At 49.5% G+C, this 17747-nt stretch overlaps 1 protein-coding gene across 2 annotated transcripts in view; it reads right to left on the bottom strand.

Moving 5' to 3' along the window:
- The window catches only part of Atg10 (Autophagy-related 10), a 76891-nt gene that overhangs the window by 9360 nt on the left and 49784 nt on the right, over nt 1-17747 (bottom strand). For both annotated transcript variants that reach the window (XM_077644417.1, XM_077644416.1), the window contains one exon: nt 16589-16706. In XM_077644417.1, coding sequence (XP_077500543.1) covers nt 16589-16706 — 118 coding nt within the window. The remainder of the gene's footprint in view (nt 1-16588; nt 16707-17747) is intronic.

The raw sequence follows: 17747 nt of genomic DNA, 5'->3' as shown, positions 1-17747 counted from the left end.
CTTCACGGCTGCAAAATCCTGGCACGAAACAAGTGCACAATAACAAGGGAAATTATCGAGGCTAGGGCGATAGCAAAAGCGGAGGACTCATGTGTCAGCACCCCGTCTATCCTTCTTTCAACAAAAGAGATGGAATTCTTGGATATGCAATGTTAAGCGATGATTTTGGATGCTGGCTTCTTATCCGCCTTTTATGTGCTGTTTATATGTTTTTGAATGCTGTATGCTGTGCTGTATATATTTCCCCATGCTTCTCAATAAAACCTCAGTTGCTAGTTCAGCGCTTGTCCCTTCTTTCTGTCTGTGTCTGCTTGTGCGCTGTTTTTTCACCAAGGTACTCCTCTCCCGGTGGATTGGAAGAAGGCGCTCGTCACATTCATACCCAAACCAGGCCAATCTCTCAACATCGACAACCTGCGGCCCATCTCTCTCACTTCTTGAGTGGGGAAGTTGATGGAGACTCTGGTCCGTGACAGACTGTCCATCTACCTAGAAACGCACAACGCCTCTGCAGACACCATGTACGGGTTCCACCCACACCGGTTCGCACAAGGTGTGCTGCTGCAATTTCATAGAGAGATCCTTGATCGTGTCGAGAACCCTAGCGACGACGAGGTGGTCCTCCCACTGGACTTGCGGGGTGCTTTCGACAATGTGACGCATAATACCATGCTCTTCCTCCTGGCCCATGTGGACTGCGGGCACAACAAATTCCAATACAATACAATACATAGAATACATTAAGCAATTCCTCACAGATCGGCAATCACATATCCGACTCCAAGACAGCGAACATAGCACGCACCAACTTGGTACGCGAGGGACTCCACAGGGAGCAGTCCTCCTCCACTTCTCTTCAATATGGCCATGATGAAGCCCCTACGCTGCTGGGTGAGGCCCCCGGTGTGCAGCATGCCCTGTATGCGGACATCACCGTGACCCTCTAAGCAACACACGGATCGGTTGGAGAAATCGAGGCCAACCTGCAGCAAGCGGCGGCTATCGTGGACGATTATGCACGTCGCTGCGGCCTTGAGTGCTAGCCGAGCAAATCGGAATTCGTGCACATACGTCACAATCCGGAGTGCACAACCAAAATTGTCCTCTCCCTGCTTAGTGGCCCGATACCTGAACACGAGGAAACAAGAGTATTGGGACTCTACATGTACAGGAACCGCACGATTGACGCCACGCTGAAAAAGCTCCGCAAGGTGGGGGATCAGGTGGGCCGTATGGTCCGCCGGGTATCAAACAAACGGGGGGGGGGGGGGGGGCGGTTACGATGCGAAGACGCCCTGTGGCTGGCCAATGCATTCGTAACCAGCCGAATCCTGAATTCGGCACCATACCTCCATCTGCGCAAATGCGATGAGAACGCCCTCGAATTGATTCTCCACAAAATCTATGAGAGCGCTCGGTCTCCCATTTGCAGCATCCAAGCAACGTCTCGTAGGCCTGGCGATGACGAACACCTTTGGGGAGCTGCACGAGGATCATCTCAACAATCAATACTTGCGGTTTAGCAAAACACGTGCGGGTAGCCGCCTTCTGACCCGCCTCCACATCAATTACACAACCCAAAAGGAGAAGCGGGTACCCCTGCCCGAGGCCTGGCGCCCCCTCCCCAATAACATGACAAAGGATGCCCATGATGGCTGCTGCCTCGCGCGAGCGGAGGCCATTTCCGAGCAGTATGGTGCTCGACCAGGGGAATTTTACACGGATGCGGCCGGTCCACATCATGGGGGTTGGTACACGGCGGCCGTCGTCCACTAAATGTTCAGCGCCTCACCTTCCGTGCCGCCCACATTACATTCGTGGAGGAAGTTGCTATCGCACTTGCAGCCGCGGATCCAGCGTCCCGAGTCATTGTCACCAACTCACGGGGAGTTTGCCGCAACTTTGAACAGGGACAAATTTCAGATCGTGCCTTCAAAATTTTACATAGATGTGAGTACCGGGGTTTCCAAACCCGGCGCATCATCATCTGGGCCGCAGCACATGCGGGGATAGAGGGAAATAAGGTAGCGGACGCTACCGCCCGCGCGCTTAACCGCCAGGCATCGCCTCTCCCGCTGCCTGATCCAGCTCCAGATTTCAATCAGGCTATTACTTTTCGGGAGATCTCTCCTGTATCAAACCGCTCACGGCCGATACCCGCCCCCCTCTAAAGGCCTCAAGAAGGCGGAGGAGCGCTGGCTTGTTCGCCTCTACACCAACACGGTACTGTGCCCGGCAGTGCTGAAACATTTCGATTGGGCATTTTCGGGCGAGTGTAGACACTGTGGGGAAGTGTTTGCGGACACATATCACATGGTGTGGTCATGCCCTGCCAATCCTGCTTTCCCACCCCACCCGAGAGGATCGGGAGGCTGCCCTCCTCGGCTGCTCAACTCTCCAGGACCAACGAGCCCTGGTGACAAGAGCACGGGCCACCGCGGAGGCCACAGGGGTCAATACGCGTCCCGGACTAGGGACCCCTCTTAGTGATTGTGAGGGCCGGGCCCTTCAGGCCTGGTCCATGCAATACCTCTTTTCTAAATAGCAGAAATAGATGTTTTACACCACCACCGATCGAAACTCGGCCGCCACGGCCGGGTTCGAACCCGGGTACTCTGGCTCAGTAGCCGAGTGCCCTAACCACCGAGCCACCGCGGCGGGTCTGAAAATCGTGCACTGTATGCTATGCGCGGCCTCGTGAGTAGGAGGACAGGTTATCCACATTATCCAGGTGAACTTGAAATTAGAGGGGGAACAAAGTGTAGAGTAATGACTGAACACCTGCACTGCAAGTGTTTAGTCCCTTTACTTTGTTCTGCGCCAGCTGCAGCAATCTCAGCCCCAAAAACTTCCTAATTTCGTCCGCCCACCTGAGCCTCTGTCGACCATTGCTACCCTTGCCCTCTCTTAGATTCAGTCCACCCCGTCATCCTTCACGACCACCGCTCATCTCTCGTCGCATTCATGCCCTGCCGACGCCCATTCCTCCTCCTTACATGAATCTTGACATAACGCTACTATTCCCATAATCCTTAAAAGGTACATACGGCAAAGTTTTGCTGCAGCTGGTATAGGGCAGGGTTAGTTGGAGTTAAATGGCGTTAAATTTGTATAAGCCGTCTGGGTTGGCGACAGTTGCCTTTTCTTTGTCCGTATCATGCATGTGTATTTGGCGATAGCGTGATCCTCAGCCGAGGTTAAATCAATATTTGGAAGCGCAGCTGTGGCCCAGTGGTCTGAGCAACCGCCTCGCATGCGGGGGAGGTACGGGGTTCGATCCCCAGTGCCGCCGGGTACCCACCGGTGATACAATGGGTACAAGCTTTCCCCTGGTCTGGTGCTCGGTTTTTTTTTTTTATAGGGTGTAACGCTTGGGAAATGGGTATTTGACCCTAATCTGACCGGAAGAATGCCATTGCGCGCTTTGGCCACAGGTGCCCTTGCACCATAAAAATAAATCATTGCTATCATAAATAAACATTTGGCTTCTGCTAAACAGGCTAGGGCGTCGTCAATGCGAGGAAATAGATAGACGTCGCTTTCCAGCGATCCTTCTCTTTCGAGCCGTCAATAAAAAAAATTGCCGGTTAATCGATGGTACACCCTGCTGCAAGAATAGCAGCGCCGTGTTCTGTGGCTGCTGCCGACAGGGATTCTGCTCTTGCTGCTCGGCCGTAAAGTCGAGAACATCGCCGGTCGCATATATGTCATGCAAACGCGAACGCGCTCCTGTCAATCGGCCATGGCAGCCATACCCAAACATAGGGGCCCTATTCGCACTGAGCCCGGCGGCCTTGCGATACGTCCTTTCCAGAACTTGTTTAGAACTGGTTCACTTCGAAGCTTACGTGGTTTTTTTCTGCAAATAGAACGTGCTCTCTGAAATTATTGTGTAATATACACATCAAAGATTCCGATTGCGCAAGAGAATGCGCAAAATCGGCAAACGCAATGTATGCATAAACAAAGCGCAAATTCTCGGGAAGCAGAGGACCTGCGTGCAGTCTACTGTTGACAAAACCCCTTGTTTTAAAGCGACAACTTTAAGGGTCCCCTTCTGCAGAGAATCCGACGGTGTCTATTGTTATGCCGTGAGTGAAAAATCCGCATTGGTCGAAAAAGGTGGCAACATCACTCGTGAAGCGGAAGACTTGAAGAGATTAAAACATTAGAAAATTGGTGATTAGAAGATCGCAGCATGACTACGTCATTAGGACAAGTAAGTATATATAAAGTAAATGAATTCCGCTTAAAAGAAGATTGGGGTAATTTAGTCGGGAATCGAGGTGAACCACTTACCACGGCGTAAGAATATATTTCTCACACCGCGCGTTACCCTTAGGTTGCTAATCAGAAACGCTACCCATAGACCACGCAAGCACTTTTTAAACGTGTTATTTATTACATTCAAATATTTTCACGTTAGTACAGCTTGGTTAAAGCGGGGCTATATATGCATGCCGTGTGGTCTTTCACACAATATGGAAACTGTCCGTTTCTGCGTGGGCAAAAGGAGGTGCTGCAGGTAGCCGTTAACGCTGTCGCGTCATACCCTTCAAGGTGTAGTTTAAGTGTCCCCCAAGTTTTTTGCGACGCTCTGCGGGTAATGCGAGCCCATGGAAGGGACACTTGTCATGGTTTATGGTTTATTGGGGTTTAACGACCCAAAGCGACTCAGGCTATGGGGACGCCGTATTGGAGGGCTCCGGAACAATTTCCACCAACCATGGAGTTCTTTACCGTGCACTGACATCGCGCAGTACGCGGGCCTCTACAATTTCACCTCCATCTAAATTCGACCGCCACGGCCGGGATCGAACCCGCGTCTTTCAGGCCAGCAGCCGAGCGCCGTAACCACTCAGCCATCGTGGGTGACACTTGCTCATGTACTAGCCAGTTGGAAAAAAGTGCAGCAATAGCAACTTGTTGCTAAAACTGGTTCTATCCACGTACGCAGCGAAAAACAAGGAGGAAAACAAATATTTGTATAAATGGCGCCTTACAAGTGATCCATTTCATCCCTTAGGAGTGCTCAATATCCTCACAAGATGAAACAGACTCCATTAAAACTTCGTTAACACAGTAAGTGGCGCTAGTTGGTAATGGCTTACTGGATCCAGTAAATCCTCAGAAACGTTGGAGCTTTTTGCGCATTCCAAGTACGCAGTGTCTTTTTTGTGATCCATTCTCTGTAGCGTTCGAGCACACGTTCGTAAGCTCCCTCGCATGTTCGCGCTCGCTCATGCTTGTATTAGTGCATGGTGGTGCTGCAAATGTACAGGCGGGATTAGCCTTACAATTGCCTGTCGGCAACTGCTCAGCCTGAGTCACTGATTTAAGCGACTGCGCCTCCGCCAACGCGTATGATTGAGCATTAGCTCCGTCGAAGCAACCAAGCATATTGGCGCTTGTAAAACGGATATTGTATCATAATAATATGATGTGGGTTTGGCTTGGTTTATGGGGGTTGAACGTCCCAAAGCAACTCAGGCTATGAGGGACGCCGTAGTGAAGGGCTCCGGAAATTTCGACCACCTGGGGTTCTTAATCGTGCGCCGACATCGCACAGCACACGGGCGTCTAGAATTTCTCCTCCATCGAAATTAAACCGCCGCGGCCGGGATCGAACCCGCATCTTTCGGGCCAGCAGCCGAGCGCCATAATCACTGAGCCACCACAGTGGCTGCTAATAAATTAATCTTTGTTTTATTTTAATTACTTAATCAAGTGCCCCTAAAGGCCCTCTGGACAAAGGTATTACATACTTTGTTGTCAACGTATGCAGCATAAGAAGACAAGTTGGTTGACACCACTTCGAACATCCTACGTCAAGTAGCTTGGTCGCAGTTTTTCTTTTCGTTACACTCCACGTTTCTGCCCCGTAGGCGAGTACCGGTAAGATACAAGGGTTCTAGAATTTTCTCTTGAGGGATATTGGTAAATTGCCATTCATGATCCGAGAGAGCCTACCATATGCGCTCCACCCCATTATTATTCTAGTTATTTATCTCTCATGATCGGGATCAGCGGTCACTACCTGCCCTAAGCTTTACCACTTCCAGCACCTTGCTTCGAATTGCAAACTGCTGTTCCCTTGCTAGACTGTTCAACATTGCTTTCGTTTTCTGCATGTAAATTTTTAGACCCGCTGTTATGCTCTTGCTGTCTAACTCATTGATCATGATTTGCAGTTCATCACCTGAGTGACTCAGCAAGGAAATGTCATCAGCGAATCGCAGATTGTTTAGGTATTCTCCATTAACTCATATCCCTAACTGTTCCCAATTCAGGCCTGGGAATACCTTCTGTAAACAGGCAGTGAATAGCATTGGCGACATCGTGTCTCCTTGCCTAACGGCCTTCCTTATTGGATTTTATTGCTGACTTTATGGAGGTATATGGTACCTGTGCAGTTGCTGTAGATATCTTCCAATATTTTCGCATAAGGCTCTTCTACACTAATAATAAAAATAATGGTATTTGGGGAAAGGAAATGGCGCAGTATCTGTCTCATATATCGTTGGACACCTGAACCGCGCCGTAAGGGAAGGGATAAAGGAGGAAGTGAAAGAAGAAAGGAAGAAAGGGGTGCCGTAGTGGAGAACTACGGAATAATTTCAACCACCTGGGGATCCTTAACGTGCACTGTCATCGCACAGCACACGGGCGCCTTAGCGTTTTGCCTCCTGATTCCGCAATGCCTGTATGACTGCTGAGGTTTCCACTGAATCGAATGCCGTCTCGTAATCAACGAAGGCTATATATATAGGGGCTTGTTATATTCTGCGCATTTCTCTATCACCTTATTGGTAGTGTGATTATGATCTATTGTGGAATATCCTTTACGAAAACCTGCCTGGTCATTTCGTTGATGAATTGATTAGCATACCTGTTCATTAGCATACAGTTGTAAGGAAATGCATGCACTAGGTTCACCTTTATTAGCCAAGGAGTAACGCTGTTTTGTGGCCCATCGGTTGCGTGCTAGCCTCGCAATCTGGAGGTCCTTTGTTCACTTCCCCGCACCTTCGGATGATTTTTTTTTGTAGCGATAGCTAAATTACGGTAGCATTTCGAGCCTTCAGCGTGGGGGCGCTACGCTGTCACGTGGTTGGTCACGTGGTGCGGAGCAGCTGCCGGCGGCGCGGCGCCGTGACTGATCACGTGGTTCGTTACGCGTTGGTCACGTGGCCAGCCACGTGGTGCGGAGCAGCTGCTGTTGCCGGCGGCTCGGCGCGCCGGCGAAACCGAGCTACCACAGCTGTGCGCATGCGTCGTGTCAAGTGGGACGAAGATGACGAAGGAACGCCGAGCGAAACGGAGCAGCGAAAGACTGACTTTGGAATTCAAGTGAGCAAGTTCATCATCATCATCATCAGCCTTACTACACCCACTGCAGGGCAAAGGCCTCTCCCATGTCTCTCCAATTAACCCTATCCTGTGCCAGCTGCATCCACCCTTTGCCTGCAAACTTCTTAATCTCATCCGCCCACCTAACCTTCTGCCGCCCTCTGCTACGCTTACCTTCTCTTGGAATCCACTCCGTTACCCTTAAGGACCAGCGGTTATCTTGCCTTCGCATTACATGCCCTGCCCAAGCCCATTTCTTTCTCTTGATTTCGACTAGGATGTCATTAACCCGTGTTTGTTCCCTCACCCACTCTGCCCGCTTCCGGTCTCTTAACGTTTTTCTTTCCATATCTCGCTGCGTTGTCCTTAACTTAAGCTGAACTCTTTTCGTTAGCCTCCACGTTTCTGCCCCGTAGGTGAGTACCGGTAAGATTAAGCTGTTGTACACTGTCCTCTTGAGGAAAATTGGTAAACTGCCACTCATGATCTCCGAGAATTTGTCATATGCGCTCCACCCCATTCTTATCCTTCCAGTTATCTCCCTCTCATGATCCGGATCAGCTGTCACTACCTGCCCTAAGTAGACGTATTCCGTCACAACCTCTAGGCTCTCGCTGCCAATTGTGAACCGTTGTTCCCTTGCTAGGCTGTTGAACATTACCTTGGTTGCCTGCATGTTAATTTTTAGACCCATCGATCTCCTCTGCCTGTCTAACTTATTGATCATGATTTGCAGTTCACCTCCTGAGTGACTCAGCAAGGCAATGTCATCAGCAAATCGCAGATTATTTAGGTGTTCTCCATTTATTCTTATTCCCAACTGTTCCCAATTCAGGCCTCGAAATACCTCCTGTAAACATGCGGTGAACAGCATTGGCGAGATCGTGTCTCCTTGCCTGACGCCCTTCCTTATTGGAATTTTATGGCTGACTTTATGGAGGACTATAGTAGCTGCGCAGTTCCTATATATATCTTCCAGTATTTTAACATAAGGCTCTTCTACCCCCTGATTACGCAATGCTTGTATGACTGCTGAGGTTTCCACTGAGTCGAATGCTTTCTCGTAATCAATGAAAGCTATATATAGAGGTTGGTTATATTCTGCGCATTTCTCTATCACCTGATTGATAGTGTGAATATGATCTATTGTGGAATATCCGTGAGCAAGTTACACTCGGCCAGCTGTAGCTATCGCGTCACTCCAGGTTTAACCAGAGCTAAAGCATCGGCAATTTTTATTCTGTAGACATCACTATGTTATGGTCTACTGCTGACGTCATGCGAGATTATGGTGACGTCACTGAATGATTTTCGGACCACTGGTAGTCAACGCCGCTGGGTTTGCTTGCTGATGTAAAAAAGAGTCCCACCGGAAAGAGCAGAGGAGGAAACGAACAATTTGGCTTCGTAAGGGAAGAGAACAGCCACACGCTGAGCGCTAGCCAGAGAAGCGACAGTGCATGCTTTCCGGAGAAGAATGGGCTCTGGCCTGCTCTGCAGCAAGACCCTAGCCCTGCGCTAGCCCGACTTTTCCGCGAATTTTCGCGACGAAAGCCAGTGAACGAAGATACCACGTAACGTGCGAAAGCAGCAAGCAAAATCTACGGAGGGCGCTCAGTTAAGACTGCTTACGTGCTGCGAATGCGAAAGCATGCACGCGGGGTGTTCGGTTGCGGCAATGGCGTACTGCTCTAATGCAGTGACCAGCGAAGCTCGTCTGTTCACGCCGCCCGGATAGAAGTTGATGGAGACAACGATAACCAAACCCAGCGCGATTGACTGGAAGTTTAGCGCGCGGAGTGTTGTGCCGCGGTGATGGCGTAGTGCTCTGAGGAAGTGGTCAGCGAAGCTCTGCTGTTCGTGCCGGCCTGGGTTCAAAACGTACTCCGGGATACATCTTATTTTTCTTTCTTTCTTTCCTCATGATGCGGGCACTGCTGATGACAGCATGAGGTCACGTGGGCTATCAGACCGTCTGGCGTGGACAACGCCGGGTTTTCCGCCTCATGAGCCATGTAATGATTTCGCATCACTGAAATGCCCAGATAAAGCCACGTATGTCAAGCCGGCAGCGATGGCGTAGAGGTAGAACATCCGCCTCGCGTGCAAGAGGACCGGGGCTCAAATCCTGGTGCCGCGCAATTCTCCACCGGGTTTAAAAAAAAATCCGCGTGTCGATGGAATTGCATAACCAGGCCTGGAGTGCGGCCTGATCTCGGTGACGAGAACCGACAACGCACTCTCTCACCAGAGCAGGATTTGGCCACCCTCATAGCCACCCTCATAGAAGGCTGTGGCCAAGCACTACACCAGTAGTATGATCAAACTAGTCTATGATCAAACCAATTAACCCTCGGCCCTCAGTCCCCAGCGGCTGCAGAGCAACTGACCACGGCGGCGGTCAGACCTGTGACGCAGCGGAGGGTGCTAAGAATCTCTGGCTCCGGACAGGCCGCCATTGGAATCTGAACCTGGCAACGTTTAACGCTAGAACTTTAGCTAGTGAGGCTAGCCTAGCAGAGCTGTTTGAGGAACTAGCGGGAATTAAATGGGATGTGACAGGGCTTACCGAAGTTAGGAAGACAGGTGAGGCGTATACAGTACTAAAGGACGGACACATACTGTGCTATCGCGGGTTAGAGGATAGACGAGAACTAGGTGTGGGATTCCTCATTAATAAGGATATAGCTGGCAACGTAGAGGAGCTCCACAGTATTACCGAGAGGGTAGCAGCTATAGCAATTAGGCTGAATAGGAGGTACAAGCTGAAAGTGGTGCAGGCCTACGCACCCACACCCAGCCATGATGACCAGACCGTTGAAAGTTTCTATTAGGACGTAGAATCGGCAATGAATACAGTAACATCGCAGTACACTGTACTGATGGGCGACTTCAATGCGAAGGTGGGCAAGAAGCAGGCTGACGACCACGCGGTAGGTGACTGGGATAGGCTCTAGAAATAGTAGGGGAGAGTTATTAGTCGAATTCGCGGATAGAAATAATTTACGGATCATGAATACCTTCTTCCGCAAACGAGAAAACAGGAAGTGGACCTGGAAGAGCCCCAATGGTGAGATTAAAAATGAAATCGACTTCATACTATGCGCTAAACCTGGCATCATTGAGGATGTGGCCGTCCTCGGAGAGGTGCGTTGTAGCGACCACAGAATGGTAAGGTCTAGAATTAGCTTAGACTTGAAGAGAGATTGGAAGAAGCTAGTGAAGAAGACCATTAACGAGTTAGCCGTAAGAGGGAAAGCACAGGAGTTTAGGATAGCGCTGCAAAACAGATATTTGGCTTTAACTGGGGAAGATGATCTTGATGTTCATTCAATGCACGATAATCTGACAACAATAATTACGGAGTGCGCAGTAGAAGTAGGCGGTAGGACAGTTGGAAAGGATACCGGGAAGCTATCTCAGGTGACGAAAGATCTGATTAAGAAGCGCCAAAACATGAGGGCATCTAACCCTACCGATAGAATAGAACTAACGGAGCTATCAAAGTTAATAAATAAGCGTAAGGTAGCCGACATAAGGAAGTTTAATATGGAGAAAATCGAGCATGCTATAAAGAACGGAGGTAGCCTAAAAACAGTGAAGAGGAAACTAGGTATAGGTAAAAACCAGATGTATGCATTAAGAGACAAGCAGGGCAATGTCATTAGCAATATGGATAAGATAGTTAACGTAGCCGAAGAGTTCTACACAGACCTGTACAGTAGCCAATGTAATCAGAGCGTTAATGAGAAAGACAGCAGTGCACAGCAATGCGTCATTCCGCCAGTAACGAAAGATGAAGTAAAGAAAGCCTTAGAAGCAATGAAAAGGGGAAAAGCAGCTGGGGAGGATTAGGTAACAGCAGATCTGTTGAAGGATGGAGAGGACATCGTGCTAGAAAAACTAGCCACCCTGTATACGCAATGCCTTATGACCTCGACTGTACCAGAAGCTTGGAAGAATGCAAACATTATCTTAATTCATAAGAAGGGAGACGCCAAGGACTTGAAAAATTACAGGCCGATCAGCTTACTATCCGTTGCCTACAAATTATTTACTAAGGTAATCGCTAATAGAGTGAGGGCAACGTTAGACTTTAATCAACCAAATGATCAGGCAGGCTTTCGAAAGGGATATTCCACAATAGATCATATTCACACTATCAATCAGGTGATAGAGAAATGCGCAGAATATAATCAACCTCTCTATATAGCTTTCATTGATTACGAGAAAGCATTCGACTCAGTGGAAACCTCAGCAGTCATACAGGCATTGCGTAATCAGGGGGTAGAAGAGCCTAATGTCAAAATACTGGAAGATATATATATAGCAACTGCACAGCTACTATAGTCCTCCATAAAGTCAGCAATAAAATTCCAATAAGGAAGGGCGTCAGGCAAGGAGACACGATCTCGCCAATGCTGTTCACCGCATGTTTACAGGAGGTATTTCGAGGCCTGAATTGGGAACAGTTGGGAATAAGAATAAATGGAGAATACCTAAATAATCTGCGATTTGCTGATGACATTGCCTCGCTGAGTCACTCAGGAGGTGAACTGCAAATCATGATCAATGAGTTAGACAGGCAGAGCAGATCGATGGGTCTAAAAATTAACATGCAGAAAACCAAGGTAATGTTCAACAGCCTAGCAAGGGAACAACAGTTCACAATCGGCAGCGAGAGCCTAGAGGTTGTGACGGAATACGTCTACTTAGGGCAGGTAGTAACAGCTGATCCGGATCATGAGAGGGAGATAACTAGAAGGATAAGAATGGGGTGGAGCGCATATGGCAAATTCTCGCAGATCATGAGTGGCAGTTTACCAATTTCCCTCAAGAGGAAAGTGTACAACAGCATAATCTTACCGGTGCTATCCTACGGGGCAGAAACGTGGAGGCTAACGAAAAGAGTTCAGCTTAAGTTAAGGACAACGCAGCGAGCCATGGAAAGAAAAATGATAGGTGGAACGTTAAGAGATCGGAAGCGGGCAGAGTGGGTGAGGGAACAAACACGGGTTAATGACATCCTAGTCGAAATCAAGAGAAAGAAATGGGCTTGGGCAGGGCATGTAATGCGAAGGCAAGATAACCGCTGGTCCTTAAGGGTAACGGAGTGGATTCCAGGAGAAAGTAAGCGGAGCAGGGGGCGGCAGAAGGTTAGGTGGGCGGATGAGATTAAGAAGTTTGCAGGCAAAGGGTGGATGCAGCTGGCAAAGGATAGGGTTAATTGGAGAGACATGGGAGAGGCCTTTGCCCTGCAGTGGGTGTAGTAAGGCTGATGATGATGATGTCAACAGAAGTGTACTCTACGACTCTACTCGTGCGGCATCCACGTTTCAAACAAACAAGACTGCGAAAAGCAAAGCGCCAGCGCCGCGTAATCTTATCGACGCAATATTGCGAATCGTAATTCTGTGACTTATCCGCTATCTACACACTGTCCAGAAGTCGTCTGCCGCGCATTTTCTGAGCGCGTCGAAAGGAGGTCTCCTTTTTCTGGTATTACCTGTCCATCCACGGTCGAAGGCGAACAGCGCACACGCGGTGAATTCTTTCCACAACGCTTTCACTTCTTTCGATGACAGCACGACCATGCCAAATGAAAGATGTCTGCGGTACGACGATATTCAAGAATAGCGCATGCTACACAGCACCGCTTCGTCATCATCGCCATCTGTGGCGAGCGCCTTGCATGCAGCTGCGGTGGCGTGCACTGCCGACAGCTTTTTTGCTACGTGCTACACGGGTACAATGCAGGTTGCAACGTTTTTATGCCATCGCAGTCCGACAAATCTACGACAGTCTACGCACATGCGTTTTCGAGAAATGATCATATTCATAAGCGATGACGTCCTTTTTACCTTATATATTTCGACGGTCACGGTTGTTGACGTCTGTGCTGCACAGCTGCCAGTTGCACGTTGGGCCTGGCCCAATGATAAGATTTACACGCCACACCTCGGACGTGACCTGGTTTTGATCGACAGGAAAAATCGGGCCAAGGTCATGAATGGTGAAAGCTCCCGAATAAACTCGGGATTGCGACGGCGGAGGTAGCAGCTTGGGCCATCGCTTCCAGTGGCACCAAGCGTGTATCCCTTACCGGAGCTGTTTACTCACATAACCGACGAGGAGTTCCAGCGTCATTCTCGTCTGCCGAAAGCGTCGGTGCGTTCGCTGTGGTGCGAGCTAGGCGACTACCCACGTCTGCGCAGACTGCGTGGCGGGCCTAAATCGCTCAGTCGAAGAACAAGTCATCTGTGCCCTCGGATACTATGGGTCCGGGAGTTTTGCTTGTTTTAGAGAATCACAGGACATAGGGCATGTACTCATGTAAACGTCCCATCCGTGACGTTGGCAAACATGGAACATGAAATCGATTTTGGGGCTGCTGTGAGTCAGACTCTGGACCGGCGGCGCTCGCCCAGGCGGTTGCACAGTGAACTTTTGAAAAGGGCGTCCTATATAGGAAGACACGATGCCAATGCCGTTGGCCCGGTCAGCCGTTGGTTGTTTGGCAGATAGACGGCATACATGTTGCTCTTGCGCACACTCGGCGACAGCAGAGACGAGACTACAGGCTCACATTTATGGTGGATCCAACACCCTATCACCCCTATTTTTAGTTGCGGTGGTTGCCAAGTGAAATGAAAGACTTTCGCCGTCATGCTCATGAGTTTACAGAACCTTTCTCCTTTACTTTGTAGCTCGATAAACATCACACTCTTCCACAAACGGGTCAATGATGTCATCAGCGCCGGCAGCGTCAAGTACATCGGCTGACGCAATCTGTTAGTTTGGAGAGGTAACGGTAGAACAAGCCGTAGTTCTCAAGAGGAGCTAGAGAAAGATGAGTTTCTTCACTATACCACTCGGATCCTCGAATCGGAGCGGCTATGCTTCACTATTATCCGTTGATATAGGCAACTTTTTAAAATATGACATTGCAACTAGTCCGTGCTTCGTTAAAGCATGACCGCATCGCGAGGATCTTGGTACCCGCGGTTTGAGGAAATGCTGTTACTTGCTACCAATAAATACAAAAAAAAATTCTAAACAGCAGAGGTTATCAAAATATGTTTTGCCCAATAAAAACGTTCAGCCCTTTTATTCTTTCCTGTTTTCCTTCTATAATGTTAAACTTCAAACGTCTGTTAAACACAGTGCTGGGAAAATATCTTCTGCGTTCCCAAGCGCACGGAGTTCGCATCTTTTAGCACAGTGCAAAGTCAGAGACTGCCGGTAAACACTGCGGCAAAAAACGAAGAGCGTCGAAAAATGTTTGAAGTTTATTCATATGTAATAACGAGCTCAGAGAACGGCTGTCATGAAGAACAATAGCTTTAAACAAAGATCCTGCTAGGCAGCTTGTGAGAGTGATCATTTCCATAACACAATGGCGCCATTCGATTGCTATATAGTTTTAACGAAACCAGCTGAGCCCAGAGTGGAATTAAAGAAACTGTAGCTTAAAGAAATCCGTGCCCCGGTTTGTTTAAACTCTTCCATATACAGTTTGATATATCAAATACACAAACAATTCCAGAAACCGCGCAGAAATTTCTGAAGTTAGCTAATCCTTTATCAGCTTTGTTAATATTGGCGATTTCAGTGGTATATCGATGTGTCGACGATACAGCATCGGGCATCTGTATCGGAAACAAATTTTGGTTCGGTATGGGAAATATAATTTTTCATGGCATCTAGTATCGGTATTGGATACTTTTTTCAAATATCGTGTCCAGCCGTGGTGCGGAATTAGTCATTCTCGACTTTCATTGATCCCTGGCAGTCCTCGTACCACACCTGGCGCAGTGGTGCAGCGGTTAAGCGATGGGCCACTGCCCTGCAATGGCAGGTGCTGCCACCGGTTGAGTTGTGCGACCCAGCTTGCTTTTTCCGAGCAACCTCTCGCGATCAATAATAAATTTAATTACCACCTGCAACGGTGGTCACTTTCTTCACAATCTGGTGGGCAGGATGTGATGATGCCACATGGTCACGTGACCTAGGTGGCACACCTTGGTTGCTTCTCCGGGGATTTTTCGCTCACAACGCCGCCGACGACGACGCCGCCAGATTTTGTGCAGAACGGGAACTTTAACGCTATCGGGTTCAAAATGGTAACAACACTGCTCACATCTTTGGAGGACCATTTGGCGTTTCCGTGGGCCAGATTAGACGAGAGCGTTCCACCTTTAACAATGCTGCAAACGGCTTATGAGATGAAGTATAGTGAATGAAATACAAATGATCCAATGCCTTTCAAAGTGTCCGGCACATGCTCGGTTTTGATCATCTCGTTGACACGTCCAGCAACTTCGGGAACATCGTCGACGTAAGAGGTGCAGACTCCATTGGGCCAAGAACGCGGTCATTCCGCTCCTGTTGCGAGATTTCAGGCTGATCAACCGACCGCGACCAAATGTGTCTCGAAGCTGGATGGTGAAGCCCTATAAGTCGTGAATGAGGAACCACATTTTTGCAGCCTCAGTGAGGCAAAAGGCAACGTTGAGCACCTTTATATACTCATCTCAGCGACTGAGTGAGCGAAATCGGTCGTTCTAGTGGAGCCATTCCACGATGTTGTGACTACGAAGTGCTGCGAAAGCGAGTGTTCTCGCTGACTGCTACTGCCTGTCCAAGCTGACAGGCCCGCGGCCGGAGGTGCGTAGGGGAGGCGGCGGGGACACGAAGGAGGGACCCAGGGGCAGCCATGGTGATTAACGAGGTTCCACTGTGGGAGGGTAGTGTGCGAACTGGTGAGTACTGAGCAAGAATACGCACCTCTACCGCTTGTGACACGAGAACCACCGGAACGGGCTTTACTGGTAACTCGCGGTGACAGGGAGTTCTCCAGGATGACGAAGACAAGAAGATGAAGTTCACGCACAGTGCTTGCAATATCTTAATGGTTTTTGATCCTATGTGGGAGACAAGACAGACACACGTGGGATAAGGCTGCTCTGCGTCATGCGCAATGCACAGGGCAAAAATTTTGCCCGCGTGGATCCGGAATGATGTGCCGCAGATCTGGCGCAGCAACGTCGCGCTGCACAAGACCGTCCACACATGCACGCATGCAGGCTAATAGCTACCGGTGATTTTATGCACTACACTGCGTCGCAAGCGTGAATGTAATTTTCTGTCACTCTGCATGGGCCCCGCTGAGACACAGAGCTGGTCTCAAGTGCCGAAGGCAAGTGCAGGGTCCGCCTTAGCGGCGGTGTAGTCTCACCCTGCCTCCAGACGTTGAAGTACATCACAGGAACGCCATAGCTGACGCTGTAGACGATGTGATAGACGCACTGCAGGACCTCCTCCGCGTGGCTCTCGGCGCAGCCCGGGTCCGCTTCCTTTGAACGAAAAACGACGCAGCGCGGCAAGCGCACACAGTTACTTAACCCTTTCAACAAAGGGTTAAGCCGTTGAAGGAAAGGAAAGTTATGAAGGAGTCAAGGATAAAATTATAACTGTCGCATTAGACGAGTTAATGTACCGACACTCAAACGATGACCCAAAAATTTGTTAGCGCAGCTGACGTTTGGGAAATTGTAATCTTGCGATTTCGCGTCACTGGGTATTAGGTGCAATTTTGGCGAGTGGCCCGAGTAGCACGGCACACCAGTTGGGGATACACACTGACCTTTGGGGTTTACACGATCTAGACAACGTCGCGTCGAGACGGCTTGTCGGGCTGTAATTTGCCTGCCGGGGTCACGTGAATGCTAGTGCGTCGGGATGGGCCAGCCCGACAGCAGGGCTTGGGCTGACTCGCCAGGTACCCTTCGTAGATGGCACCTAGTGCCTTTCACGCTGGGAACAGGACTACCAACAAAGGAAAACTGGAGGAACAGCCGGTTCGTTACTCGCTCCGTCGCGTCCTCAGGGCACGCCGCAAAAGATTTAACTCAATGGTATCGGGTTCATGTAAACGCGTTGCGGTCGAGTTGGGGCGACCTTGCTCAGGCCAACACCTGCCTCAACTCGCTACTGAAACACATAAAACGGTTGTTCTCGCCTAAACAGAGGTGCAGAAGCACCCCCCCCCCTTTCAATTTGTAGTAATCTAAAGCGGTGATTTCGTAAAGACCTGCGAGGCGTAAGCGCGAGCGCCTAAGTGTTCCTGTATATGCTCCCGCAGGAAGTAGAATTGGCGAAGGTCCGCTATTATGTTCCAAGCTCTACGGGAATGTCATTTTTCGTGTGGCAGAAGCCATGATACTCGGGGAAATCTGCGCATGTCAAGAAGCAGCGCTGCACCTGTAAGTCGGAACTAATAAAGTGACAGTTTGGTAGCACCCCTCCTCCTCCCGGTGGTGGCTATACAATAACCCCTCAATAGTACACAAAGGAGACTGCCCTCAAGATGGGAGCGGCTGACCACCCCCGGCTCA

The sequence above is a fragment of the Amblyomma americanum genome, chromosome 11 (genome assembly GCF_052857255.1).
Source record: "Amblyomma americanum isolate KBUSLIRL-KWMA chromosome 11, ASM5285725v1, whole genome shotgun sequence".
Lineage (NCBI taxonomy): Eukaryota > Metazoa > Arthropoda > Arachnida > Ixodida > Ixodidae > Amblyomma > Amblyomma americanum.
This window is presented reverse-complemented; position numbering and strand designations above follow the sequence as displayed.